This window comes from Corvus moneduloides, chromosome 13 (genome assembly GCF_009650955.1).
Source record: "Corvus moneduloides isolate bCorMon1 chromosome 13, bCorMon1.pri, whole genome shotgun sequence".
NCBI lineage: Eukaryota > Metazoa > Chordata > Aves > Passeriformes > Corvidae > Corvus > Corvus moneduloides.
Genome location: NC_045488.1, coordinates 778,841 through 806,767, shown reverse-complemented (window position 1 = coordinate 806,767; position 27,927 = coordinate 778,841). Strand labels below are relative to the sequence as shown.

At 53.5% G+C, this 27,927-nt stretch overlaps 1 protein-coding gene across 1 annotated transcript; it reads right to left on the bottom strand.

The window, feature by feature from the left end:
- ONECUT1 (one cut homeobox 1) lies at nucleotides 1-23,229 on the bottom strand. The gene is made up of 2 exons (XM_032123021.1): nucleotides 21,748-23,229; nucleotides 1-6,419 (listed from the first exon to the last, which is right to left on the bottom strand). Exons 1-2 carry the CDS (start codon nucleotides 22,826-22,828, stop codon nucleotides 6,127-6,129), a joined length of 1,374 nt encoding a protein of 457 aa, XP_031978912.1. The 5' UTR covers nucleotides 22,829-23,229; the 3' UTR covers nucleotides 1-6,126.
- Between the last annotated feature and the right edge of the window lie 4,698 nt (nucleotides 23,230-27,927).

Below are 27,927 nucleotides of genomic sequence, written 5' to 3'. Positions count from 1 at the left end.
TTTTTTTTTTTGCTTTTCAACTCCAAACTGCCCTGTTCCCCCCTGGAGCCGCGGGGAGCCCGGGCAGGCTCGGTGCCCCTCGCAGGGACCCAGCACAGGTCCCTCCGCACCCACCCGCAGCCGGGGCTCTGCGGTGCTGCTGCTGCCTGAGCCTGGGAGAAGCTGCAGCTTCCCGGGGGACCCGGCTGTGCCCCAGGGACCCCATCCCATCCCTGCCTGCGGGCCCTGGCTGGGGAGCAGGTGACCTGCGGTGGCCCCCACCCCGAGCCGCTCCGAGCCCCCTGGCCCGCCGCAGAGGCCTTTCCGTGAGCAAGGTTTCCAGATTCAAGTCAGCTTTTCTCCCAAGGCCTGCGCCTGCTGCTTGCTTGCGCTACCCGTGCGAATGGCGAAGGAAAAGAAAAACTCAGCAAAATCTCTCACAAATGCCAGTGCTTTTAAACATTAAACGACTTTTAAATTCTTTGGATGTGCGGGTCTCACCCACAAAGCAATCTTTCTAGAAAAAGACAAATAAATTAAAGAAAAAACACACTAATAATGCCTTTCTGCTTTCTAAGTGACAAAAGTACTACCTTGAAACACTTATTTTGGCATGTACAAGTTGGGGGGAAGGGAGGCCTGGGGGGGTAACCTGGCAGTGTTTGTAACACAGGTGGAAGTGCATGCCAAGACAAGGCTGAAGATACACCCTGCAGTCAAGAGAAGCACTCTCCTTCAGTTCATCTCAGCATCAAGAATGAAAAGATTGTAACATAAAGCTTTGGCCATTTTTGAATCTACTATATACAATTTTTTTTCAAAACTACATAGTCATAAATTAAAGCAGTGATTAAATAAGCGTATACAAAATGGAATTAAATTAAAAGTCACAGCACATTATAGAGAAAAAATAGGAACCATTTATCACAGCAGAGAATATTTTTTTTTACCCTGTGAAAAGAACATCGACTAGCAAACACAAAGCATCCTAGCTGGAAGAAAAGTAATTGAAGCCATGTTTCCCTTTCTTGCACTCATTGCAAACAGCGATCTTTACCCACTTCGAAACATTCCCAGGAATATGATCTTCCTTGAGTATAACAGAGAAGTTCTGCCAAAAAAAGAGGAAAAAAGAAGAAACCCAAACCCAAACCAAACAATATAAAAGGAATATACAAACAAAACAACCCCTACAAAATAAATAAGAATTATAAAGCTTTTTTTAAGTAACCTTAACAATTATCAAACTAGTAAGTTCTGCCTTATCACATAGACTCTCTATACAACATAACCCTAAAGATTTATTACTATGAGGTATTTGGAGGAATTGGTAAAAGCGATGCACGGCCTGTCTGGGCTGAGGGACTCAAGCTGCTTTGGGGGAAAGAAGAGGGAACCTTTGGTTTGTCAGCAAGAAAGTGGAAAAAAAACATTTTCCTTTGGTATCAAAGAAAGTTTCATTGCATGGTTGCACGGCAAAAAGCACCACGGTGAAGAATTATTCCTTTTTTTCATTAGTGGCCTTTCTAACAGGCTGAGGTATTCAAAGAGTATAAGGTGAGAGATAAAGAGGTCAACAGCGGTTTAACACTTTGGTTCAAGCAAGGCACTCGTCCTATGAGTTTACAAAGTTTGCAACATGTTTGCCTAGAGCTTTATTATTTATTATTATTATTATTATTATCCTTATCATCAGTAGTAGCAGTTGTAGCAAGAGAAGTTATCGTAAGGTTATCAGCATTACCACTAAGAATGAAGACAAGGTTACACACTGAGTGAAGGTGAGGAAGGGGGTCGGGGGGATGGGAGTAAGAAGGAGGATGAGTTCCCTTTCCAGACCAAGGCCGTGCATGAAAAATCTTTGGTATTCTTTGGTATCATCAATGTGATTAAAATCACCAATGGAAATCGAGTGAGGTAGCGTCTTTGGTTCACACTATAAATAGTAGATCTTTACACACTTTTTTTTCTTTTTTTTTCTTTTTTTTTTTTTTTAACACGTGGAAGTAGCTATTCCTTACCTTTTGCTTCTTTGTCTTTAGCAAATAGTTACCAAATGTATTGTAAAGCTAACCATACCACAATAATAAACCAGGAGGCTAAGCAAAGTCTCAAAATTAGCCCCTGGACCTTTGAATGCACCCAAACGCAGTGAGATAGAAAAGGGTAAGTGCTTTCTCTTTGTTTGCTAAATGCATAGTTTTCATCCCTATGTACAAAGGAGGAGGAAGAGGAGGAGGATAGGAGGAAGAGTAGTAGAAAGAAGGAACGTTTTTTTGGGGTAAAAATGTCTTGTTTACAACTCAGGTGAGGAGAGGTGTCCTAAGACTCTTTGGTATAAGCTCAGCAGTGTTTCCGAGCCGTCCGGGCAGCAGCAGCCCCCGGGCCAGTGCCCACCACCACCACGGCCTTATCCTGAAACCCCAGGAGAAGAGCGGCGCCCACGGGCAGCCCTGGGGCTGCTCTCACGCCAGGCCACCCCGGCCACTCGGCTGCTTGGGAATTTGTTCCTGGCGTGGGGTGCCAGGAGCAACTTCTCAAGCGAAAGCCCCGTTGCTGGCTGGCTCGCTCTGGTGGGGTTTGCTTTACCTGAGTAAGGAGAGGAGGCTGCGGCCCTGGAAAGCCACGCAGGGCTAACAGAGCGCTGTGGGGTGGTCTGAAGGGGGACTTTTTTTTTTTTTTTTTTTTTTTTTTGTTTGTTTTGTTCTTTTTTTCCTAGAAATCTAATGATGCCATTTACAATGGGGATGGATGCGGACAGTTCACCTCTTGGCCAGCCTCCCCCTGTGGGTCACTGCGGTCAGGTTTGGATGCAGCCTGTTAGCTGAATGCATGTTCCTAATGCCCTCTTGCCCATGGAGTCATCTTTGACTGAAGCCCCATCTCCTGATGCTCCCAAACTGTTTCAGGTTCTTCTCCCTCTCCTAATCCTTCCTGGCAGAGTTTTAGATCCTCTTGTTGAATTTGAAACTAATTTCCATTTTGTCAGGAATGAAATTAACTGAAAGACTAACACTAACAGACGGAGACAGGTTTCCTGGGTAATGTTAAATGCAGCATTAGAAGAAACTCCCCTTCGAGGGTGCCCTGTTGAGCAATGGCACCAGTCAGAGCAAGGGAGCACCAGGTAACCTGTCCATGCTTCAGTCGGTGTGGCCGGGCAGTCTGCTCAGAGGTACCACAGCTTTCCAGGTAGACTGAGCAGTTCCAGAGTTATTTGCTTCATGTTTTGTAAGCAATTAAAGAAAATTGTGTTGTCTGCCTGTTCAGAGTATGAGGCGTGTATTGCTTATGGGAAGAGTGGTTTGTTCCTAATGGCTTAGAGAAAACCAAAAGGTTTATATATACTTAAACAGACATGTAAAAAACCCAAAACACTTAAAATCTATAACTTGTGCATCAGTTTGAGTGTGTGTGGACATGTGTGTGCATGTACATATACACTGTCCTATTTAGGGGCTTGCATGTGTGAGTATCACAGATCCTGAAATTGCATATTGGGTGCAAATTTAATGCTGGTATGAAAGTTCTCTTTGGTTTCAGCAAGTAGTCTATAAAGACAATACAATGGAAATACTAAAAATGTGGCAATGTACTTTGAATTTCCCTGCATTTTTAAATTCTCAAGTTTTAAATAAATAAGGCTTTATTCTCTAAACTATAGGTACGTTACAAAGCAGTGTTTTGCTGGAAAAAACTAAACCGTTAGTTATCACTGTCCTTTATTAACCTTACACTAATGAGATGGCGTTCATAAGGTACTTTATATGTGATCTTATTAATGTTCCCATGTCAATTATGTCTCTGTGGGGATGGAACACTTCAAAAGAAAGCTTGCTAAAATTTAAGGTAAGCTAGAGACTCAAAAAACTTCCAGATTAGATTCCATTTTCATAGACAATTGCTTTGTCAGCCTTAAAGTGGGCTTAACATACTGAAATACGGAGAAATATTCAGTGCCAAAAATATTGGGTTTATTTCACTTTATTTTAATAAAGAGATATGTCATCTGTATTCTAAACACTGAGTGGAAATAAACTGTATACCCTGAACCTTGACTAGACCCTGTCCTCTTGGGAAATAACTGGTGCTACAAAAGTTGCTCTACTTTGATGTCACTGGTATTTTGAGTGGGCTTCATCCCCCAAACCAGTATCTGCTACTGTTTATAGTGTTTGGATTCTAGTTTACCTTGAATTTTCCTTTTTCTTTTCTTTTTTTTTCCTCTTAAAACCAAAAAGGTTGTAAGAAAGATTACCTATTTCTAGTCCTCACATTGGGCCTATACCTGCATACTTGGTTATTTTGGAATTTAATATACCTAGCATGATTACTACAGTAATTTGAAATACCAGTTAGAAATCTAACAGGCACATGTATGGTTTTTAAAGTCTATTTTCCCCTTACACTAAAATTTAATATGCAGATGTTGCACACTTTTCTCTTTAATTTTATCAGAGTAGGAACGGGATGATTTCTCTCCTATGGGTCTGTTAGCAACAGAGCATTTAAAGCTTTTCAGCTACAAACTTTAAACTATTTCATGCATTATCCTGACTAATAGATGAGCAAGAAAGAATGCGTGGGACAAAAGCTCAGCCTGCTACACATAGATACAAAGCCACAAAACATCAGGCTGTAACTCGGTGTCAGGGGAATTTTGCTCTTGACTTCAGAGGGTTCACAATTCCTCCTTCCAAAAGCACTGCTGGAGCTCCTCTTGGAGCTCCTCCCACCAACGTTAACTGATGTTGTACCACTGCTTTCAATAGGAAAAGACCACGAGCCTTCAAAGCTATTACTATTCCTTTGCCTGGAAAAGTCGATAGGTAAAAAAAAGCTCACTAATGTCAATGAGTATTGATCAGACGCTGAGCCCTGTGGTTTTGCATCCCACAGTTCGCTTCATTTTTGCACCCTGAGTGCCTCAGGTCTCCTGTTCGCAGGCTAGATGGCAGAGCTGAGCCACTCTGCGCCCAGGCTGCTCCGGGCTCCGGCCGGGGACAGCGCCTGGGGACAGTGCCACACATGTCACACATGTCACACATGTCACACATGTCACACATGTCACACAGTGTCACACAGTGTCACTCGGCTCTAACACGTGGCTCCTTCGTGTGCTCCCGTTGAAGCCAGTGAGGAAAGGGCTCACTGAGTTCAATGGAAGCAGCATCCCATTCTCGGTTCCCGTGCTCTGCCAGGGGCTGTGATCTCCTCGGGTGACATTCTTTCTTGCCAATCATGGAAAGAAACGGTAATGTGGTTTTACTAATTGCAAATAACAGTCTTGATTACAAGTTTTATGTGTTATACAGTTAGATTAGTTTATACCTATAACTCTACATAGTATTTGTGTAAAAATAGCTTTGGAATATTAAAATCATTGCAATAAAATACCTGCAATATAATTATTAAATGTGTTCTTTGGTAGCTAGTCGATTTTTTTATGGATGGAATAGTTTTCCTTTTTTTAAATCTGAACATTCCTTAACAAACAAAGAGAATGCACTGGTTTAGGTACCATTCAAAATTTCTTTGCCTAGTTTGAACTTGTTTCCAGGCATTGCACCAGTTAAGTTCAAACTGTGAAACAGCAAAAATCACACTACCGTTCCAAGGAATTCAGACGACTCCACGCTTTGTCAGCTGTGCCATGGCACAGCCCTCTCTGGAGACCAGCCCTGACTAAGTCCCTACCCACTGGCGTGTATGCAGTACGGATACACGGAACACCTTCGTGGCAATTGCTGTGGACATGAAGAGCTGTATCCAAAGGGGTGTCTGTTCAATGACAGGAAATCACTATGCTCCAAACCACTAAACAGCCAAGTACGGTGAAGATGATGATGGGCAAAGGTGTAAGACCAGTGGTCTGCTCCTCTTCTCTTTGCTTTCCGTTTCATTCCCTCCACCTCGCTTTCTTCTTCCTCTCTGTTTTTTGCAAGTCGTCATCCTACTAAAGTGTGTGTCTTAGAACAAAGTCATAATGCAGGTGAAATAAGTCTTTGGTTTCTTTGGACTTATAAATATTTTTTTCAAATAGTTCTAAGTATAAACCTGCTATTTTGAGGTCCTGGTCTGTCTTTATTTAATTATTTATTTATTTTTAAAGCTTTTCCACCGAGATTTTAGTTCGTGGTTATTCCTTCATGCTTTGGTACAAGTGCTTGATGAAGAAGATGAGTTGCCTGAATTGGAGCTGCCCTCGTCTTGCCACTTATCCAGACTCCTCCTCCGTGCATTCATGAAAAAGTTGCTGACGGTGCTCAGCTCCAACCCGAGCTGCTGGGAAATGGTGATTTGTAATTCTTTGGATGGACGCTTATTTTCCTTGAATATTGCATGTAGAGTTCGACGCTGGACATCAGTGAAGACCAACCGAGGCTTTTTGGGTGTATTCCCTCTATCCTTCCCGTGTTCTTGTTCTTTCCTCTTGCATGCTGCAAGAAAGGGGAGGACAGTTAGAGAGGGCTGGCAGGGGAGTATGTGGGAACACAGTACAGGGCAAACTAGGGAAAAGGACTGTTCATGTCAGCTTCCAAATTTGGAGAGGATGTGGGACATTTAATTTTTTTACTCATTATGAACTATTACAAGTATAAGGAATAAAAGTTAGAAAATACCTGTGTTGCTGTCTGTTAAAACTCAGCAAATACTATTTTGGAGAGCTTACATTTTGATACCACCCATTACTGCTGAGAATTTAACACTTTAATATCTCTAGGAGGCAGAGTGGAAATTCAGTGAACTCTAAAGTCAACCTTGACCACGTTTCACCATTATTAGCTGTTTTCAATTCATTTCTGTAGCTTTGTGTTGACTGAGAAATAAGGAACTGTGAGAAACCAGGGTGCTACTACAGTCAATCAGGCCAGATGTGTGCTGCACAAAATAAAACATGTTTTGTCATGAAAAACAATGGTATAGTAAATCTTCCTTATAGAATTGCACTTTATTTCATTTATCATCCCTTCCTTCCCTTTGAGAATGTTATTTTGCTCTACATTATTAAAGGATGCTTGCAATTTGAAATCTGCCTCACAGATCACCTTCCAGGCAGGATCCGATGGGATGTGAGGGAGGCTGCCAGATCCCCCCGTCAGCCTTTGGCTGTCTGCTGGCCCATCTTGTTAGCATTTTGCTAGGATGAAAGCTTCCTTGGGAGGACAGACTCCTCTGTCTCACTTTCAGATATATCTGAAGTTGCCTGCTTCCCCTTTTTTCTCTAACAATGTCCTTCAATTCTGTTTGAGAGATGTGCTTCTGAAGGTAATATGAAGCTTCTTTCTCTGTGTCTGTCTCGTCCTGGCTTCTGTGGAGATCAGTACTGAGTATATGAAGAATTTTGTGCAGTATCTCCACTTATGCCATGGTTATTGGAATGACAACAGCAAATTACTTTGCAAAGGTCCTTCCTACAACTTCCATTACTACCAAGAGCCAGTCCTGGCATGAGGATTTCATTGCTCGAAGGAGGTATAAAAACAGTCATCCACCTTTTGTACTTGAGAAATAGGAACTGCACAGATCAGGATCCAGGAGCTGTGAAGGCTCCTTCTGCTGGCCCAGGCAGGGACCAAGACACTGGTGGCTCACTCCCCTCTGAGGAGGGGCTTTTGAAAAGCTCCCTAACAATAGATATTCCAGCCACATACTCTTCTATAAGAAATCACACATCAATCAAATAGACTGGGATGCCAAACTCATATCTCCTACGGGTATTTTTACCTGAAAACCTTTGAAGAACGCTTTGAAGTTACATACTGACCTCTAAAGCACCGTGGAGCTTCTGGGCTAAAAACCAGATTTCCTTATGCATGCCAGCCCCTACTGAAGCCAAATTGCTGAATTCACTGCGGGGATTGGTGCCTGCTGAAGTAATCTGCATCCCCACTGGAGGTTAACATTGGCAAGTCAAGGGTTAAAAATGCTTTTGCAAGAATAGTCTGTTATTTACTGACAAATATTAAGAATGAGGATACCAACAGCATCTCAGTCTTTTATATATGCCTGACTATTTGATAATCAGAAATTCCTGGGAAAGCAGCTGCAGGAGCTCAGCTTTATAACAGCCTCAGCCTCCAGCTCTGACTGCCCCTGCTAACAGGCTCAGGCAGAAAAGAAGATAAACCAGGTGCCAACCACATTTTCTGTGCCTAGTGCTCCATTTCTGCTCATGCTGCTCTACACCTTCCTTTTTCAAAGACTACGCCAATCCCATCTTCCACCTAGACACTCCGTCCAGATCAGAATTTGTCACAGAATCCTAACGGGCTGGAGAGCGTGATCCACGTCAGTGCTGTGCAGTGCTTCGGTGCTTCACATCACAAATGACACTCACAGCAGTAGGTACAAAGCCAGCTCAATTAGTGAGGTGAGCCTCTGGGGCTTCCCTCACAAGCTACTACATGAGTTCTCTGAAATAGTAGGGAAAAACAAAAAACCAACCATCTATCGTGAAACTAGCCAGCATAACACATTGTCTTCCTGAACTTGTGCTCATTTCCTGAAATATAGTATTTCTGAACAATTATTTCCATAGAAAATGTCCCAAGAGTTACAACATACCTTGTTCCTTAACTTCAGTTCTATCAAAGACCTCGTAATTAATGCTAGTGACATCACAGAGGTAAGAAAAAAGAGCTCGTTACTAGGGAGAAAAAAATAAAACCTATCCAGTCTATGATACTAATAAGCCTATTTTACCATTTTGCAAATATTTTCAGCTCTACTTCCATTAGCATTTGCCAGAGGCAGATTGAGGGCAAAAGCTTCCCAACATGCCCAATTGTTCCAAGAGACCTGGTGCTGCCAGGCCTCAAGTTGTGAGCAGCAGGGGTGGATACCACCTCTCATCTTCTTCCTTGTCCAGGCTCAGGAATATTAATAGCACTTAAAAATAAATAATGGGGATAGTGAAAAACTGTAATAGGGTTTCCTTGTGATCGTTTTCCCTGCACTGGAGCCAATCAATTTTAATAATAAATTGTAGCTTCCAGCTTGCCAGAGAACAAATGTACACCATGGGATAAAATCTGCTCCAACAAGAGAGTGGATCCAGCGCAGGCACAGGGACCAGCCAGCTCACACGGCAAAGCGGGGCTGCCGGGCTCTCTGACAGCCCCGAGCTGGGTCCCGCCCCGGCAGAGCGGCTCTGCCTGCCCTGGCCACGTCCTCCCCTGGCGCCAGGTCCTCCCCTAATGTGCGCTGAGCTCAGCCCCAGAGAAGCCAACTGAAAGGCTTTTTTGGAAAAACACCACAGCCTGTCCCGTGTTTTTATCACACACTCCATCTCTTTTATCTAACGCAGCAGAAGATAGTAATGTGCACTGATGTCCTTCTTGTGCCCCTGCCCTTGAGCACTGTGAGCGGATCCTCTCCCACAGCACAGACATTGAATTTAGGTGCTTTGCAGGGTGCTGTGCTCCCTAGAGACGTGCACCTCTCCCAGGACACACCTGCTCGCACCCTGCCCTCGCTCCCTGCTGCAGGCAGCCCTGTTCTTTGTCTCCAGGCTGCCCTGGCTGAGCAATGCTCCTTGTGATGCCTTTTGAAAAAACCTTTAAGAAAATCTCGTTAAGAAAAAAGAAAAGCAGAGGATAAAGAGTCACCCTGACTCTGGCAACACACGTGCAGATATGACAATGTAATACTATCAGCGCCAGAAGGAGCCTTATAAATCCAGTCCTGAACTCTGGCCTCTTCCAGTCACTTCCATCTTCCTCTGCCCTGAGCAACAGATATTTTTGACACTTGCAATTCTCCTGACACAGCCCATCAATCTATTTTTGTCTCCCTTTGTTCCTTCTAAGTCGCTCGAGGGATTTGGTCAAGTAAACTTGCCAAACCTTGTAAGGTCTGTACATCCCACTGAGGCCCAGCTGCCTGTGCCTGGTACAGGAGTGGGGTCTCAGCTCTGCAGCTCCGCTCTCTGTTGACGCTCTCCTGCAGCCCCCAGCTGGGTGCAGCACAGCTGGATTAATTCTGCTCTGCCAGGGGTGTGAACAGGATCGTGCCCCCTATGAAAATGCACTAATTGCATCTTTAGGTCGAGACAGTGAGGAGGATATTTGGCCTATCTGTGATATGAATTACATTATTCACCCAGTCAAAAAGTCAAGATTGTAGTAAGCTCAGGTGTTAACCCTGATGCTTGATCTAGTGTTTCATCCCTAGAGGGTGGATTTCTTTTTAAAATCTAAGGAAAAAACCTGATTACCATATATCAATTTTCAGGAGCATTTGGTGTGTACCTGTGTACATGTGTTTCTGGAAAACTCCAGTTCTCCATTCTAAAAAACAGAAGCAAAGAATGAAACCATTAAAGCTCTCAACCTACTTTCTGATGGTTTCTGGTTTGGTTTGTGTACATAATAAAATATCACCACAAGTTCTGCTGGCTGCTCCTCTGGAAAACTGTCACTGAAGCAGGGGGAACAACAATGGAAAATTCTACTTGGGTAAACCCTGCCCCAAGCCCTGATGGCAGGGGGCAACTGTCCCTGAGACAGGCATTGCTCAGCTGGTGGCCCACTGTGGTGCCATCACAGAACAAGCTCTCTGACAGGGGATGGAAAAGCGCCGACAGGGAAGAAGGTGGATTTGGGAGGTCTCAGGCCTGGCACTGGGAGAACACAAGCACAGATGGGCTGAGGACACACACTCTGAGGGTCACACTGCTCACTGGCTGCCTGCAGCAGCTCCTGTAGCTCCGGAACAGCTGCACACAACGGCCACAACCAGATTTGTGCCTGTACAACGGGGCTGGAAGGGGAGCAGGGACACAGAGCAGCAGAGGGGAGCACCAGCAGCACGGCTGCTCTTGGAAAGGAAGGGTATGGCCCACCAGTGCCCGGGCAGGAGTCTCCTCACCCTGTGGACGAGAAAGCCAGTGCACACTGGTTCTCTGCTTACAGGTGTCAGAGACTGAAATATTATAGTTCATGACTTAAACATTTTCTCAAAGGACTTTTAAAACTGTATTACAAAAGCTGCAAAAAAGACTACCGAACCCTGAATGGGGCCCAGAGTGAGGCTGTACCCTGCTCACTGATGAAGATAAGATAAAGTAACAACTCAGAGCTGGGGACATTCACTGAGCACAGGCTTAACACCTCCAAAGGTGGAGACCATAGCCCCAGGGCTATCAGCTGCCAGGCTGGCAGACCCTCCACCAAAGGGTGGGGGGATGAAGGGCTTTGGGTACCTTGGAAAAGCCTGTGGTCAGAGGTGCAGTGACTGCCCATCCTCCACTGTGCAGAGCCCAGCTGCGGGGTCCTCACCGGGGGGAGGAAGCTCATCCACAGCAGAAGGGGTGACATGGCCCAGCACAGGGGCCCCCAGACCCTGCAGCAGAGCACCAGAGATGATGCAACAGACCCTCAGTGTTGCAAGGGACAGTGTCAAGCCGGCCCCTGCAAGAGAGGCACGTGGGCGTTCCCGCCTGGCCCAAAGTGTGCATTAACCCACGGAGTTCTGCACCCTTCGGCTGTGGCAGCATGTGGCGGCGTGGCCACGGCGCCCACGGGGGACCCTCACCACCGGCAGAGCGGATGGAGGGGAGCAACGAGACGTCGTTGGCACCCTCAGATGGGTGATGGGCTTCCATCCAACCCCTCTCCCTGTTCCCCCACCCCCACGCACACTTCTTTTTTCCATTTCTTTCTTTCTTTTCTCTTCCCTTCTCTTTGCCTCTCTACTATTAAATAAAATACATCCACTTTTTGGCAACAACATCTAGCCTCGTTTGGTTTTAATCTCGTTTCTGGGAATATTTTGAACCTTCTAAGTTCTTTCCAGTTTATGCACAGAGACTTAGCTTGCTTTGCTTTTCTGAGTTTAAACCAGATCGTAACAACAGGGAGCACTTTTCTCTTCTGTTTGCACCCAGAGAAGGTCCAGACCAGCCACTGAGAGACACACACACAATGTCTCCGCAGCCATGCTGAATTCAGAGCCTGTGGACATGGAGCGGACGCTGTGTGTGGGTCATCAGTGACAGGATACGAGACCTTTCACCCTGAGGTGACGGGTCATGTTTCCAGCTCTGGCCTGGGTCACTGCTGACCACAAGCCATTATTACTTGATGGTCACCAAGTGCCTTGTATGAGAGGATGTGGTGGTCTTTTACCCCTCCTCTTGCAAAAGCCTAGTCTTTTAGTTATCCCAACCTCACGTGTACAGGGCTGTCTTAGAGACATAAAAAGCCTTTTAAGAAGTCTCTCTTTATGTGTGTTTTCTAATCTCTGTTGTGTCAGGTCTGTAAAGCCTGGGACCTGCCTCAGCTACAGTCTGAACTGTGTCCACCTAAGAATCCCTTCCCAAATCATCTGCTTCTACTTTTGAAACATCACACAATATACAATAACATGTTTGGAGAGTGAAAACTCTTCACTGGTATAAACTGGAGAATATCCTGGAGGATATTCTTCTGTCAGAGGCTCTACCTGCTGGTGGAGAAAGCAGCAGGATCTCTGCAGGAGGCTGAGACTGCTTAAGGACTTTGGCCACCAGAGATAGCTCTAATCACACTGACTACAACAGCTCAGTGGGAACAGGTAGCCAAAAGCTTGTGGTAAATTCACGGTGGCAATAACACATAATAACACATCGTGTGATAAGTTCCATCCTTATCATGTGAATAACACCTCTGGGGCATGCAGAGAGACACACAAACAACAGATCTTTCCCAATTATCAAAAACTTCATATTTGGGAGAATATAAAAACAAAATAAAAGGGCATATAAGACACAGGCTACCTGAAGGTAGATGTCACCACATGAACTAAACCCAAACAAATCTGTTTGGCCTGAATAATAGCCACAACTGCTGGGTGACATTCACTCTGATGCATCACCATTTACAGGTCCCCTGCCCTGCCCCATCCTTCTTGTCACTGCCCCTGGGTCTTCAGAGGTGCCTGGGAAATGGAATCCCTCCGGAAAGGTTCTGCGTGAGACAGCCTCCACACATGGAAGCAGCTCGTGGCCATGAGCTCCCGCTGCAGCAGGTAGCAGACAGCACTGATGCTTGAAAGAGCACTCCCTAAAGCACTGTGAGATAAGGCCCTTTAAGCTTTCTAGTGATGAAAGCCTACATGGGTGACACCGGTCACTGGTTGCTCCCCAAACCTTTTCCCTTTCAACTGAAAAGAGTATAGTCTATTCTGAAATGTCTGAGCCCACACTAAATTATTTCTTTTTAATCCTGGCATTATTCAGCATTTGGCACTTGCTTCTCTAGTGATTTGTATTTACACGTATACAGGGTGTAGGTGTTTCCATATACCCAGAGATCTTTTGATCTGTGTCTCATTTCTCTGCCATCAAATCCAGGGAATACTCTTTTGTTGTTTCATAACATCAAAAGAGATGAAAATGTTTGTATATGGGAAGCTCACAGGATGACAGCAGCCTGCCAACATATAGATCCCAGCTGAGCCAGAACGGTAAACATCTCACTCCTGTGCACTGTATTAAAATGAGTGACCTTAATTTGCTGCCCCTGGAATAATGAAGTGAATCTGACTGAGGAGTGCTGGCTCAGCAGTTCAGGATTCAGGGGTTTACACAAACTTAGTGTTGATGGATCTGTAACCACTCCAGCGAACTGACATCGCCGTTACTGAATATGCTGCTAAGTGGATCAATCAGGGGAAAGCACCTGATTTCCCTGTGATATCATTTAAAGTAAATGTTAAAATTCTTTAGCTAGGTCTTTAGTTAACCATATTACTGTGACAAATATTTCTTTGCCTAGCATAAGTAATTAGAATTTAATCACTTAAACTGCATCTTAATTACCCCAAATGAATTGAAAGGACATTTAATAGCAAAGATTAAATTGCCTTAATGAACGATTTTTGCGACTGCATCAATATTTTAACCGCGTCAGCCACGTCCGGCCCCCCGCCCCCGCCGCAGCGGCACTGCCGGCCCCCGGCCGCGGGATGGCGCCCGCTCTCCGCCGCTGCCCGCGGGAGGGAGCGCGCAGCGCCCGGGGCTCCGCACCGCATCTCACCGCACCGCACCGCATCTCACCGCACCGCATCTCACCGCATCTCACCGCATCTCACCGCACCGCATCTCACCGCACCGCACCGCATCTCACCGCATCTCACCGCACCGCACCGCACCGCATCTCACCGCACCGCACCGCATCTCACCGCATCTCACCGCACCGCATCTCACCGCACCGCACCGCATCTCACCGCATCTCACCGCACCGCACCGCACCGCATCTCACCGCACCGCACCGCATCTCACCGCACCGCACCGCATCGCACCGCATCTCACCGCACCGCACCGCATCTCACCGCACCGCATCTCACCGCATCTCACCGCACCGCACCGCATCTCACCGCATCTCACCGCATCTCACCGCACCGCATCTCACCGCACCGCACCGCATCTCACCGCACCGCACCGCATCTCACCGCATCTCACCGCATCTCACCGCACCGCACCGCATCTCACCGCACCGCACCGCATCTCATTGTATCACACCGCACCGCATCTCACCGCATCTCACCGCATCTCACCGCATCGCACCGCACCGCATCTCACCGCATCTCACCGCACCGCATCGTACTGTATCGCACCACATCTCACCGCACCGCACCGCATCTCACCGCGGGCTCCGCACCGCACCGCATCGTACTGTATCGGACCGCACCGCATCTCACCGCGGGCTCCGCACCGCATCACACCGCACCGCATCTCACCGCACCGCATCGCACCGCACCGCGGGCTCCGCACCGCATCTCACCACGTCACACCGCATCACACTGCACCGCATCGCACCGCACCGTACTGCATCTCACCGCATCTCACTGCATCGCACCGCACCATACTGCATCGCACCGCATCACACCGCACCGCGGGCTCCGCACCACACACCCCACCGTGGTTCCCCAAGGCATCGCACCGCGCCATGCGCTCCTCACCCGCGCTGCCGCTCCGTACCGCACCAAGCTACGGCACCCCGCCGGGGAGTGCCAGCCGCTCTGTACCGCTACGCATAGCGCAAGCTGGAAAACACCACCCGCTCTTGCTGTGCTCTGCTCCGCTTATGCACCGCGCCCGCCTCCGCGGCTCGGCCCACTCGGCCCGGGCAGCACCGCCCGCTCCGCACCTGGCCGCGCCGCTCCGCAGCCCGCTCCGTGTGGCTTCGCACCCCTCCGCGCCTCCCGCCCCGGCCCGCCCCCGGCCCGCCCCGCCCCTGTTGCGCCCCGCCCCTGTTCCGCCCGCGTGGCTCCGCGGGACAGACCCGGGTGCGGAGCCACACCGGGCCCCCGGCCCGCTGACGCCGGCTCCGAGCCGTGGGAGCGAATCCGCCCGCGGGTCTCCGAGACGTTCGGGCGCGGATTCGGCGTCGGGTTGGGTCATTCCTCCCCCTCCCGCATCCTCAGTCCGGGACACTGCTACAGCAGCCGAAAATTGAGTTTCTGAGCGGTGGACGCAATCCGTTGCAAAACCTTCACTGCAACATTGAGGGTCGCCAGATTCACTGAAAAACCCGGGTTGCTTCTCTGGTTCTGCTCCTAAGGACCTGCCTGCTGACTCCCGCTTCCCTGGCTCCAATTTTTTAAGTTCTCCGTCAATTCCAATATATTCAAAATAACGAGATATGTTTCAAATAAAGGAGAAATGAGTCAGTGATGACATAAGGAAGTTCCTCCAGTTGGGGGGACGTTAAGGAAGCTGTATAGCAGCCTGTCTGTGCGGGGGGAAATGGGGGAAAAGGGGCTGCGAGAAACTCTCCCGCCTGTGGCTCACTTCTTATTGACGTGTTTGTAATGCATGTGACAACGAGTGCAGAATTCTGCACCCTAAAAACATCCAAAACCTGAGCCCGGGCTCACTTCAGTGGCTTCTGCACCCAAGCATTAAGGAAGAGCCTCCCGCGCCCTCCTGTTCAATACTTTCCTCTATCTGAAGCAGCAGCATTTCTAGCTCCACCAACCAGCGCCCGCACACGCCGGCGCCGCGCTCCGCACCCCGCAGCAGCCCGCGGTGCTGCCCGCACACCTGCTGCGCACATCCATCGCGCTTTAATTGCCGTTCGGGCTGTACGGAAAATGTCACCACCGAGGCTTCCTATCGCCCTAAAATGGAGGGAAAATGAAAACTTCTGTTGAGCTAATAAATTGCTCCTATAAACTAATCTTTCAGCATTATAAAACTGACTTCTTCTTAAGCAAAACGGCTCAAGTCAGCTGCGTTTCCAAAGAGAGTCACTTGTCTGTCCGTGTATGATTAATCCAGATAGATTTATGTGTGAAAGGCGAATCGACATTTATCGATTTGATCACGGAAGCACCCGACACGCGGCCATGCTGGGTCCCGGTCGGTCTTCAGGAAAAACTCCCCGGATGCCGGTAGTCTTCAGGTGAAATTCACCAGCACTTCAACAGCTCCTGCTCTTCAGTCACCTTAGAACTCCCTGGAAACTAACTTGTCCCTTGTGTGGAGCTTATGCGGACCCTTCAGACAGGTGAAGGCTGCCTGAGGCAAAGCAGGAGCTGTGGTTTAATGCTTGTACAAGCAAAGCCAGGCACCGAAGTACACTTGGCCTGTGGATTTCCAGATGATTTTGTCTCAATCTGACCATCACGTTCCTTCCTGGCTGTGTAAAAGACAGATCGCACACGCCAGAACCCAGCTGTAGCACCGGCAGGAGCCTGGGCTCTCTACGGGTGGCACCTGCAGCGGGCACAGTCCTGGCGCCGCGCACCTCTCCTCTCCTCCTGGGGTATCCCGACCCCTCTGGCTGGCTGAGTTACTGTGCTGGGGGAAGCTCGCTTCCCCTCTGGCCACGCACCCGTCCGAAGACACTCATCCCCGAAACAGGTGCCCTCAGGGCTCTGCCCTGCCGGGAGCCGAGCCGCTCCCGCCGCGGGCGGCCCGTACGCTCAGCCCGGCGCTCGCCGCAGCACCGCGGCACTAATTGCCGGCTGCCGCTACGTACAGTCGATGCGATGCTGCTCCCCATCGGGGCCGGCAGCCGTGGGGCAGTTCAACAAGCACCTGCGCCCGGGCTACGGGCGGCCTCGTCCGTGAAGCGGGATCGGGGCTGGCCCGGCCCCGGCCCGCCGCGGGGCTCGCCCGGGAGCGGGGCCGCCGGGGCGGAGGCGGAGCGGGGCCGGGAGAGGGGTCGGGCCCTGCAGGCGGTCGCTGTCCGCGGTGCTGAAGCCGGGCAGGGCCGCACTCGTTCCGCGCTCGCGGGTAACGAGAGGACGGAGCCAGCGCGGGCGGCGCCGAGCCCTCCGCTCACAGCGCTCCCGGAGCCGCCGCCTCCCGGCCCGGGGAGCCGCCGCCGCTGCCCGGTGCGGGCGTGGTGCCCGGGCCGGCGGGGCCGCTGCCGCCTGCCGGCGGTCAGTAGATGGCGCAGAGCCCCCGGGAACCGAGGGGCCACGAGCGAGGGCTGCGGGCGGCGCGATGGCCCCGGCCGGTCGGGGCGGGCATCGCGCCCACAGCCCGGCTGTGTGACCCCCGGGGCGGCCCCGACAGCACCCACGGGCGGGAGCGGCCCTGTTTTGAGGCTGTTCGACTCAAACGGCAGCGAGGGGGGGATCGGGGCACGGTCCCCGAGTGCCGCCCCGCCACGCGGCGGGTAATTAAAACAAACAACCGACCGAGCGAACGCACACACGGACAAACAAGACAAACAAGCGAGGGCCGAGCCGTGCTGCGGGGGCGGGGGCTCTGCCAGGACGGGCGCGGAGCGGGCCCGGCCCAGTGCGGAGGAACGCGGCTCGCCCGGCCCCGCTCCTCCTCCTCCCGCTGGGCAAACATTAACGAAGGGCAAACGCGGCTGTAAATCAATCCCGCCGAAGGACACGGACGGCAAACAAGTGCGTCCCAGCGCTCCCACGACTGCGCACCGGGCGCTGCAGTGGCGGGCACGACTGCTCCGGGGGCGGCACGGGAGCTGCTCTCCCACCCTCCGATCCCACCGGGACGGGGCCCCTTGCCTCGGCCCAAGCACCGCACCGGCAGCGGCGGAGCGGCCGCTGTCACGGCCCAAGGTGCGCCGAGCCAGGCCCGGGCCGCCCCCGTCCAGGCGGTCCGCAGGGCCAGGAGGGGCAGAGCCTCTCCCCCGGGCCCGGTCCGCGCTCGGAGTGTCGCCGGTGAAGGCCCCGGTCGATGCCCCCCGCCTCCCTGATGCAAATGCCTTTATGCAAAGTGCCCGCAGGGTAAATATTAAACAGCCCCTAATGAGGCCACCGGGGCCGGGGCGGCCCCGACCTTCCCGGCGCGCTCGGGGGCGGCGGCGGGCGAGAGGTGCAAACGGCGTCATTAGATTTCATATTTAATGTGGAAAACGCTCTGATTACTCCATCGATTTCTTTACAGTTAATTTGGCGACACTTTCTCGCCAGCTTCCCAAGGCTTCAGCTTAGCCGGGATTCACATTAGGAGGGAGAAAGGATAAGAGGAGTGGAGGAAAAGAGGTACAGCTATGAAAAATACCTGTCAGGTCGCAGGCAAACATCGAGCAGCTTTGGAGGGACAGGCCTGCCCCCTCCTGAGAGCCGCGGACGAGCGCGGGCTGCCCACGGCACCTCCCCCTGCTGACACCTGCTCGGGGAGCCCCCACGGAGGGGCCCTTTGGGACGAGCTCGCTCAGAGGGCGCACCTCGGCAAAGGACCCCCTCCTGCAGTAGTTCCTAAGGGCCTTGGGCTCCCTTACACTGCTCTGGCACGTTCTCAGAATGTGTCATTGCCGCCTTTCCCCTGGCCGCTACCCTGCGAGGCCGGCGGGCAGTCGCAGTTCCAACAATGAATCGCTCGAAGCAGATTATTTTTTCCTGAACAAGACAAAGTCGGGTTTTTTTCGTTCTTTATCCCCTACTGTTTCCTCTCTCACACACACACGAAACAAAACTGGAAAAAAAAATCAGCCTTAAATCCCAGCAGGCTGCAGAAGGGATGTACTTTTTCTCTTAATTGTATTTATTTTTTTCGGTGTCCCTTCACAGCCCTTCCAAATGTCAGTGAAGGCGGGGGGGAGGGAGGGAAGACTAACAGAGAGAGTCAAATAGATAAATATTCAGTGATAGAGAGGAGAGAGAGAGTGGGACAGACAAAGGAAAAGAGAACAGAGAAGAGAAGGGAGATGGGATGAATAAGATGGAGGCTGGAAGAGGTCAGCTTTGCAATTAGCAGTTCTGCTTACATTTCAAGAGATAGCCCAGGAAGTGTCAAGACCTCAATCCTGCTTCCATGTAACTACCAATTTTTCCTCTATTTGTCGGAGCTTCTGTAATCTGGGAGGTAGGAATCCCCCAGGGACGGCTGGAAGGGGCAAATACTCAAGATAAAGTGCAAGGCGAGACCGTGAGGCCTAAAATAAGTAGGTTCCATCCCCCTCACTACCTTCCGGTTGTTGTCTGCAGGAAATCAGAAAGGGAAGAAATGAAGGCGGCTCTGGGTATTTATCTACCTGATAATTCTCTAAACGCCCGGGAGTGAGTTATAATTTGGACATGAAATTTAATTTGTGTCGGCTGCAGTAATTTATGTTATTTTGAATTGATGTTCATACATCAATAACAATCGGGGCAGATTTTTACCACTTAGTAAGATCATCACACATTTAAAACCTGCACAAAATAAAATCGATACTTTATGCATTTACAGCCGGTCGCCGGCAGCGCGGCGCGGAGGGGCGCGGAAGGGCGCGCAGCCTGCGCGGGGCGGGGCGGGGGCCCCAGGACCGCCCCATTGAGTGGGACGCAGCGCTATGCAAACACCCACGTGCTGCCGGCGCCCGGGTGGGCAGCGCCCGGCGAGGCCCGGAGCCCCCGGTAGGCGGGGAGAGCCCTGCCGGGCCCGGCCCGGCTGCGGGGGACGCGGGGACGTCCCGGTGCGGGCGGCCCACCCCGATCCCCCCGGGCTGCGAGCCCCTCTTCGCCCCGGGGAAGCTGCTCCTGTAAGGTGCCAGCTTTCGGGTTTCATCGGAAAGGGAAGGCGGAATAATGAGGCTTTGTCTCTCTAACGGGATTACCGGGATCCGTTTATGAGAGGGCGGCGCTGAGGTGGCTGGAAGAAGGGGCGGTTTGGGGGCAGAAGCGAACAATGGGACCCTCCGGACCCGGCAGCTGGACAGAGCACGGCCGCCTCCCTCCCTCCCTCCCTCCCGGCCCTGCAGCAGCCGGGGCTGGCAGAGCTTCCCGGCCGGCAGTGCCAGGGAAAGGATGCCAGCAGGCTCTGAATCGAGGGGTTGTTTCCAGTATCGATCTATGCAAATGAGCGGAGATTCAGGTCGACCAAATTGTCGTAAAAATACGCTCCAAATCGAAGAAAGTTCGCCTTAGCAATCGTTACGGCGATATTGAAAAAACAAACTCCATCCTCCTCTCCTGGGTAGCACCAGCAAGACGAGGGTTTTTCCCTGGTGGGGTGGCTGGTGAGAAAGGGAAGGCGGAAAGGGCAGTTTCTGAGAGCTCAGACCTTTGAAACTGAGTCCGCAGGAGTGGAAGCCAAAGAGAGCAACGTCCTCCCACCGGCGGGCACCTAAGGGCCAGCTACAGCGGGGAGGGAGGCCCTGTCCCGGACCCTTCCTAGCTCTGCTTTAGGTTTCTGGAACGAGGTGGTTGACTGAAAATAGGCACGGAGCACGATGGTGGCCCAGCTGCGTCCCCGCACACTCGGGAAAGGGTCGCAAGTTCCCACCGTCGCGGTAGTCGAAAGCGCAAGACCAGTTTGTGCTTTTGAAAGGAGAAAGATTAGTCCGTTCCCTTATTTTTGTCTGTGAAACGGATCAGTGACCCCGGCTCCAACTCGGATTGACTGTCTTGCATTCTCCAGGGACAAATTAATGGAGACCTATCACTTAATTAACAAACCCTCACTCACGGTATATTAAACCCGGGCTCTGCACCGGGAGCGCAGACAGGAGGGTTTGGGGGAGGCTGCGGCGGAGCACAGGTACGGACCGGGACGGCCATCTCTGAGCAGACAATACGGGAACCGCTCGGGAGCACGCCGGGCAGCAAGCGCCGAGAGCGGCATGAGGCTCTGGAGCGGACACGCGGACATTTGTCTCACGCAGAGACATCCACGCGAAACTCAAAACTCCACGGCCTAATGATAGCTACAATCAGTTTAAGAAAAAAAATTAAGAAATCCAACGATTTCAGCCAACAGCATTTCTCAGCCACCGCTCGCCCGCAGGGCTCGGCTCATTCGAGCCAAACGCCTCTCCCAGCTCACCCAACCCTAGCGGGACGCTGGCCCCGAGTCCCCCTGCGACCCGAGCCCACCGCCCCCGACACAAAGCAGACGCACCGACTCCTCTCGGCGGCGCGTTACCGGGGCTCCCCCGCACCCCGTCCGCGGGCCCGGTCGGGCCCGGTTCAGCCGCCAATTCAACAATTTCCGCCTCGCCCTCCGCGCTCCGGGCAGCGTTGCCGCCGGCCGGTGCGGCTTTCTGCGGCGTCCCGTTACCGGGAGCGCTGGGCATCGTTCTGCCGGCGGCAGGAGAGCCTGGCGGGTGCGCCCCGGCCGGGGAACGGGGAGAGCCGGGACGCCGCACTGCGCAGCCCGAGCCTCGGCTCGGCTTTGTCTGAGTGCGGCGCAGAGGAACCGGACGGTGCCGGTGCGCCGAGCCCGGAGAGGGAGAGGGGAAGGGAGAGAAATGGGGTGGCGGAGCGGGGGATCGGTGCTGCTCTTCAGGGACAGGCAGGGACTAGGGCGGCCTGCCAAGGCCCGAGGCCCCGCTCTGCCGCTGCCGTGCCCCGACCACCCCGCAGCGGGCTCACCTGCAAGCCGCAGAGCAGACATCCGCTGAAACTCCGGCTCCTGGAGCCACTTCCACATTCTGCGGAAGGTCTCCCGGCCGGATTTGAGCTTGCTCCAGGGCTTGGGGTTCCTCAGCAGGTCTGAGAGCGTCCCTTGAGAGCGGCATAGCACCCTCTGGGCGAAGATAGCCTGGGGGATGCTGTACCGCTTGAGCTCGGTGGTGATCCTCTGAGCTACTTCTTTGGTATTGATTTCTTCCATTTGCCCTGAATTACTTCCACTGTTGACCTGCGAACCAGTTACAGAAGGGTTTTGCTCCCTGGCAGAGCCCAGGATCTGCCCGTGGCTCTGGGCATTCAAGTGGGCATGGGGGTGGTGTGGGATCCCGTTGATAGGCACCATGCCAGCGGAGGTGGGGGTGAGATGTTGGTCGCCATGCCTGGCTAACATGGCAGGGTGGTGGGCTTCAAATCCGTTTGGGGTGAGCATTTTCTCGGTGGGCATGGTGGCACTGGGGTGAGCATAGTGGGGCAGCCCTTGCTGGGAGTTGTGGATGCTCCCCAGGCCCGATCCAGACAACGGAGAGAGGCTCTGCCCCATGCCGGTAACATCCTTGTGGTACGGGGTGTAGAGATTGTTCATAGACGCCAGACCCCTCTCGTCCCGCATGAGCGTGAAGCTGCCGCTCACGTTGCCCGGTATCCGCTGGTGGGGATGGTGGTGGTGGTGATGGTGGTGGTGGTGGTGAGGGAACTTGTCCGAGACCGTCGAGATGGGAGGTAGAGGCTGCAGAGGGGTTAACGTGGTGTAGGTGCTGCTCATGCTCATGCCGGGGGGTGTCTCGCAGGCCATGGTCATGGTGGGGTGCAGGGGGCCCGTCAGCGCGTGCTCGGGCGGCCGGTGGTGGTGGTGGTAGTCGCCGCCGTCGAGGATGGACGCCATGCCCATGGAGCGCGGGTGGGCCGGCAGGTGGCTGCCGCGGTGGGCCACCGCGCTCCGGTGGTGGGGGCTGCCGCTCATCAGGTCGGCGGCGGCGGGCACCGGCTCATGGCTCACCCCGTGCAGATCGCCGATGTTCTCCATCGCCAGCTGCGCGTTCATCGTCGGCCGTGCGGGCGGCGGGACCGCACATCTATCTGGTGGGCGGCGGGGCGTCCCGGAGCTCTTGGCGGCGGCCGGTTGCTCCCGCGGGCCGGCGGCGGCGGCGGGCGAGCTCTGCGGGCTGGTGGTGGCGGTGCTGCTGCTGCTGTTGCCGGGCTGCTGGCTTTCCCGGTTTTGGTTGGTTGGTTGTTGGTTGGTTTTTTGGTTTTTTTTTTTTTTTTTTTTAATTTTTATTTTGTGGCAATGTATTTATTTGCTTTTTCCCGCTGCTGGCTGGCGCCGCCGGGCCGGTCCTAGGGCCGCCGCTCCCTCAGGCCGGGCCCCGCAGCCGCGGCCGCGGCGGGTGTGTGGCCGCGTCGCTCGCCATCCCCAGCCATGGCTCGCTCTCTCTGCGCCGCGCGCCCCGGCTCCGCTCCGTGCTGCAGCGCCGCCGCCGCCGCACCGCGCCTGCGCGCGGCGCCCCTCCCGCCCCGCCCCGCCCCGTGACGTCACCGCCCCTATTAAGGGGCCGAGCCCCGCGCGGCGGCGCCCAGAGGCGGCGGTGCCGCTGCCCCGCGCGGGTGGGGCCCGCCCCGCCCCGGGCACAAAGGGGCACCCCCCGCCCCCCGCCCCGCCCCGCCCCGCCCCGCCCCGCCCCGGCCCCGCCGGCAGGGACCCCCGCCCCGCCCTTTCGGTGACTCCGCGTTTTCCGTGAGCGCCGAGCCTCCTCACCGGGAGCTTCCGGAGGTGACATGGGGCCGCCCTGCCCCGGGGCGCCCGCGGGCCGTGCCCGCCGTGTTCCCCGCACTCCCCGCCGTATCCACCCACGCTGTCCCGCAGCCACCCGCCCGGGTATCGCTCCTCTCAGGTGCCCTACCGGGGAGCTTCCCGTTGCCCGGCCTGGGGATGGGCGGTTGCGTCCCGGCGTCCACCCTGCGACTCAGCTCCTGCGTACCCCGCCCCCCCCCCGCCCCGCTCCTCTCCCGGAGGTCCCGCGGGGTCCGGCCGGGCAGTGCGATGGGGAGGGACGCCCCCTGGCAGCCCCCGCCGGGGACCCCGGGCATGCCCGGCAGTGCAAGGCGAGCATATGTCCCGAGGCGCCCAGCAGCCGGACATGCCGCTGGTTTTCTTTTATTTTTTCTTCCAAAAGAAAGAAAGGGAGGCGGAGGAGAAAGAACAAGCGAGCTCACCCGCCGGCCCGCCTCGTTAGCTAAGGTGCCTTTATGCTGGAAGAAAGGGCAGATGTGCCTATTGTTCGCCCATTAACAATAACGAACCACGCCGGGCAGAATGCAGCGTGTGCGCGGCGCCGAGCGGCGGGAGGGACGGGCCGAGCCGAGCCGAGCCGAGCCGCGGGGCCGCAGCCGGGCGGCACCGGGCCGGCGGCACACAAAGGCCGCCGCCGCTTCCCCTCGCTCCGCCGTCGGGGACCGCGGTTGCTCTCGGCACCCCGCGGAGCCGCCTGTCCCCATCGCCCCGGCGGGGCCCGGGGACAGCGAGCGGATCTCCGCCGCGCTGGGGCTCAGGCCGGGATTTGGGTGTCTTTTCCGTGGAGGGGGGACAGGGCTTGAGCACCTGTCCTGGCAAAGCCCCCACCGGCGGCACGCAGAGAAAGGGCAAACCGCTTCGTCCCGCGGGACCCGTGCAGAGGTCTGTGCCGGGGGATTGTCACCCTCCCCGCGTTCCGCTGAAAGCTCCAAGGCCCCTTCCCTGGTAAGAGGCAGGAGTCCCTGCCAGCGGCCCCACGGGGAGCGCAGGCCTCAGGGACAGAGACAGCAGTCCGGTCCTAGGGCAGAGTCCCGCTGGGAGCGAGCGGAAACCAGCCCCTGGGGTTACTTTTCTCGGAGCTATTGCCCTAACTTTACGGGCAGGGCCCGCGGAGATTCCCCTCGGTGCGAGGGGAAGGGCACGGCTCGGGAGCCCGTGGGGTCTCCCTGCTCTCCGGTTCATCGAGGCAGCGAGACCCCTCTCCCCGCGCTTTGAGCCCGAAGCGCGGCAGCGGCGGGGCCTCGGCGAGGAGCCCCACGGCCGGAGCCAGGCCTTGCCCCGCTCCTGCCCTGCTGCCCGTCCACGATACCACCGCCGCACAAGGTGTGGCCCCGCTGCGGGGTGCGCGCGTGGGGACCGTGCCTCGCAGCGAAACGTCTGGCCCGTCCTCCCGCACCCCCGCCCCGCAGCGAGACTCGGAGCTGAGCGGGAGCTCCCGCTGCCTCTCCCCGAGGCACCGCCGCACTCCTGGGATACTCCTGGGGACCATGGCCCGGGAGCCCGGCGTGGGGGCTGCTGTCCGGCACCGGCCACGTGCGCGGCTGCTTGTGCACAATCTGCGAGTGCCTGCGGTGGGAGAGCTCAAAAATCACCAGGCGCCGGGAGGCTCGCAGGGAACTTTTAGAATCACAGCTATCGGCTGCGTGTGTGTTGCGTGTACGGCCCTGGAAGCGAGTGTACTTTTTCGCCTCTATAAATTCAGAATTTCCACAGCGTTTTTATGTATTTTCCGCAATTAAAACACACACACACGCACACACACACACACACTTTTAAGAATTCAGAGCTACTGAACCCCCGTCTCCGAAAGAAATCAATTGCTCACTGCAGTTCATTTTCCCTGGGCTCAAGGAGCTTCCCCGTATTTTATTTTGTGCTAAAAAAATTCCCAAATACAGATCCCGCATTGTTCCTACCGCCCCAGCCGCCCCCAATTCTAAACGCTTCCACAGCTCTCTAAATTTTTGTAACGTTAAGGCTAACAGTGTCTCCATTTCTGATAGCGAGGAATAGATAAGGAAAGGTGTATCTGCGAAAGAAGAAAAAAATAAACCTGAAACCTAATCAGTGAACTCAGAAAATGTATAGGATAAAATAAAATACAATAAAATACAAAAATAAAATACAATAAAATACAATAATAAAAGAAAACAATCGAGAACATTTCAAGACCGAAGTGAACAGCTGTGATTGTTTCCCAAGCCAACGCAAGGTGATGTCACAGATCTAATCAAAACATTGTCAGCTTCTCCATTATCAATATCTGTACACAATTTACAGTTTAATTAAAAATATTTAATCTCCATGTATTTAGCGATTAGTTATCAAAGCAAACGTCATAGCGAATATGTTACTCCCGCGAGTTTGCAGGAAATTGCAACATCAGATTTTTCTTCAAGAAAGGGGTGTAAACCCGACCCCAAACCATTTGGAGAGTGCTGTGACACGCCGGCCTCCGTCGAGGTTCAATCTCTAACTTTGGGAAAGAGTGGCCGTGTAAGCGCACCCAGCTCCCGCCGGCCCTACACGCATCTTTTATTTTTTCCGTTACTCTGGGGGTGACCCAGCGACCAAGCGCCTCTGGTGCGCAAAAGCCGCCGGCGCGGAGAACAGCGCAGGACCGCGGGCCCGACGGCGCCCGGCCCCGTCTCAGCTTCAGGGTGCCCCGGGACCCCGGGATGGGCTCGCAGGAGCCCGGGACAGGGAAGACGAGGCCGGCACACCTCCCCGCAGCCTCCGTTCTCCACCGTCGGGGGTGCCCTTACGTGGGCTCCCCTCGTCGCGGACCCCGGCACGGGTCCCCCGCGGAGCCTCCCGCCCCACTGGCGAAGGGCGAGCGCCGGAGAGAGCTCATTTCGGTGCGCTAATCAATTACTGCTTGTGCAGTCAAGTACCATATATTTAACAGAATAATCGTTACCGCCCTTAAGTCTTTATTTGATCAGCAGATACTCGGAGCGGACTTAAAACGCAACTTTGCTTGTTTGAATTGCGTGGCGTGTGTGTGCTTTTTAAATCCGAGCTAATGACACCATGAAACGGCCGTAATCTCCCGCCTGACGCCAGCAAACACCGCGCGGGCACCGCGGCCCGCCCGACGGGGCGGCCCGGCCGGGGGCAGCGATCACAGTGTCCTGCAGCCGACCGGACAGTGCTGGTTTTCTTTTCTTTTCCTTTTCCTTTCTTTTCTTTTCTTTTCTTTTTTTTTTTTTTTAATATTTTTATTTGTATTATATTTTTCCGTTTTGATTTTCTTTTAATGGCGTGTGAGGGGGCCGCCGCCGCCCGCGCCCTCCCGCGCCTCCTGTGCGGTGACAGCTTGCGGCACCGGGTCCCCTCGCACGGGGAGCGTGTCAAAGGTGACGCTCGAAGGCTCCCAAAGCCAACAGCTGCCGGGGGGGATTAACTTTTCCAGACTTTCCCCTGTCGAGCTTCTTGGAAACTTGCTTGGCGACAAAAACATATACATCTGTCGGGGGCAGACAGAGAACAGAGGGCTGCGCCGGCCGGGGCAGGTGGGGGAGGGCCTGGCTTTCAGGGGAAGCTGCGGCGCGGCGGGGGCTCGCTGCGGGTGCCCGCCCGGGGGGGGTCCTGGCTTTCCCCCTCCCGCAGCCCTCACCCCCGGACCCTCACCCCGGACTTCTGCCCGAGGGGAGCCTCGTGGAACCCAGGGTCGGCAGCGCGGTGACTGAACTTGCTCCAAGCCGGCCGCTGCCACCCGCCTAAGGGCACTGTGCTCTTCCCTTCTCCCCTCTGGAGCCCCCAGGCTGGGGATCTGAAGGACGCGGAGCTGGGAAAGGGCACCGAGCGAGCCCCGAGGGTTGCAGGGCGCTGCCCGGCCGAGCCGCCGCGGTCCCTCTGCAGCCGCGCTCTCCCGCACCCCCCGGAGCAAACCGCAGCGCTTGTTAATGAAGGAACTTATGGAAGATTGCAAAACACCGTAAATAATTTAGCATTGTATTTCAGGAAAAAAAAATAGCTTTCTTAAATCATCTCCTCAATATAACTTGCAGACTTACAGTATGGCCCTGGTAAGTCTAAATTTTTAAAGTAGCAATATTCAAAGAGACAGAGATGTCTGTATTAATTATTTATCCGCTGGTGCCTTCCTTCGTTTCTAACTTATTATTAATTAGGCGCCTCTAGTCTTTCGCAGAGAGCTCCACAGAGCCAGTTGCAGCTTTAAATATGAATTAAAAGCAAATCCAAGCTACTGTAATGCGAAAATTATTCCGTGTCTTCTATGGCAGAGATGAATAGCTGCGCAGATCAATACTGTGAAGCTATGCTCCAAACGACAGGATTATTGATAGCTTATATTAATGATGTTAATGATGGAAAAAGGAAAACAA

Excerpts from the sequence above, each read along its gene's own strand:
- ONECUT1 (XM_032123021.1), bottom strand. The coding sequence starts at position 22,828 with ATGAACGCGCAGCTGGCGATGGAGAACATCGGCGATCTGCACGGGGTG. Across the intron at positions 6,420-21,747 it reads GTCTGCTCTGCGGCTTGCAG|CATGCAAGAGGAAAGAACAA; the intron begins GTGAGCCCGCTG and ends CCTTTCTTGCAG.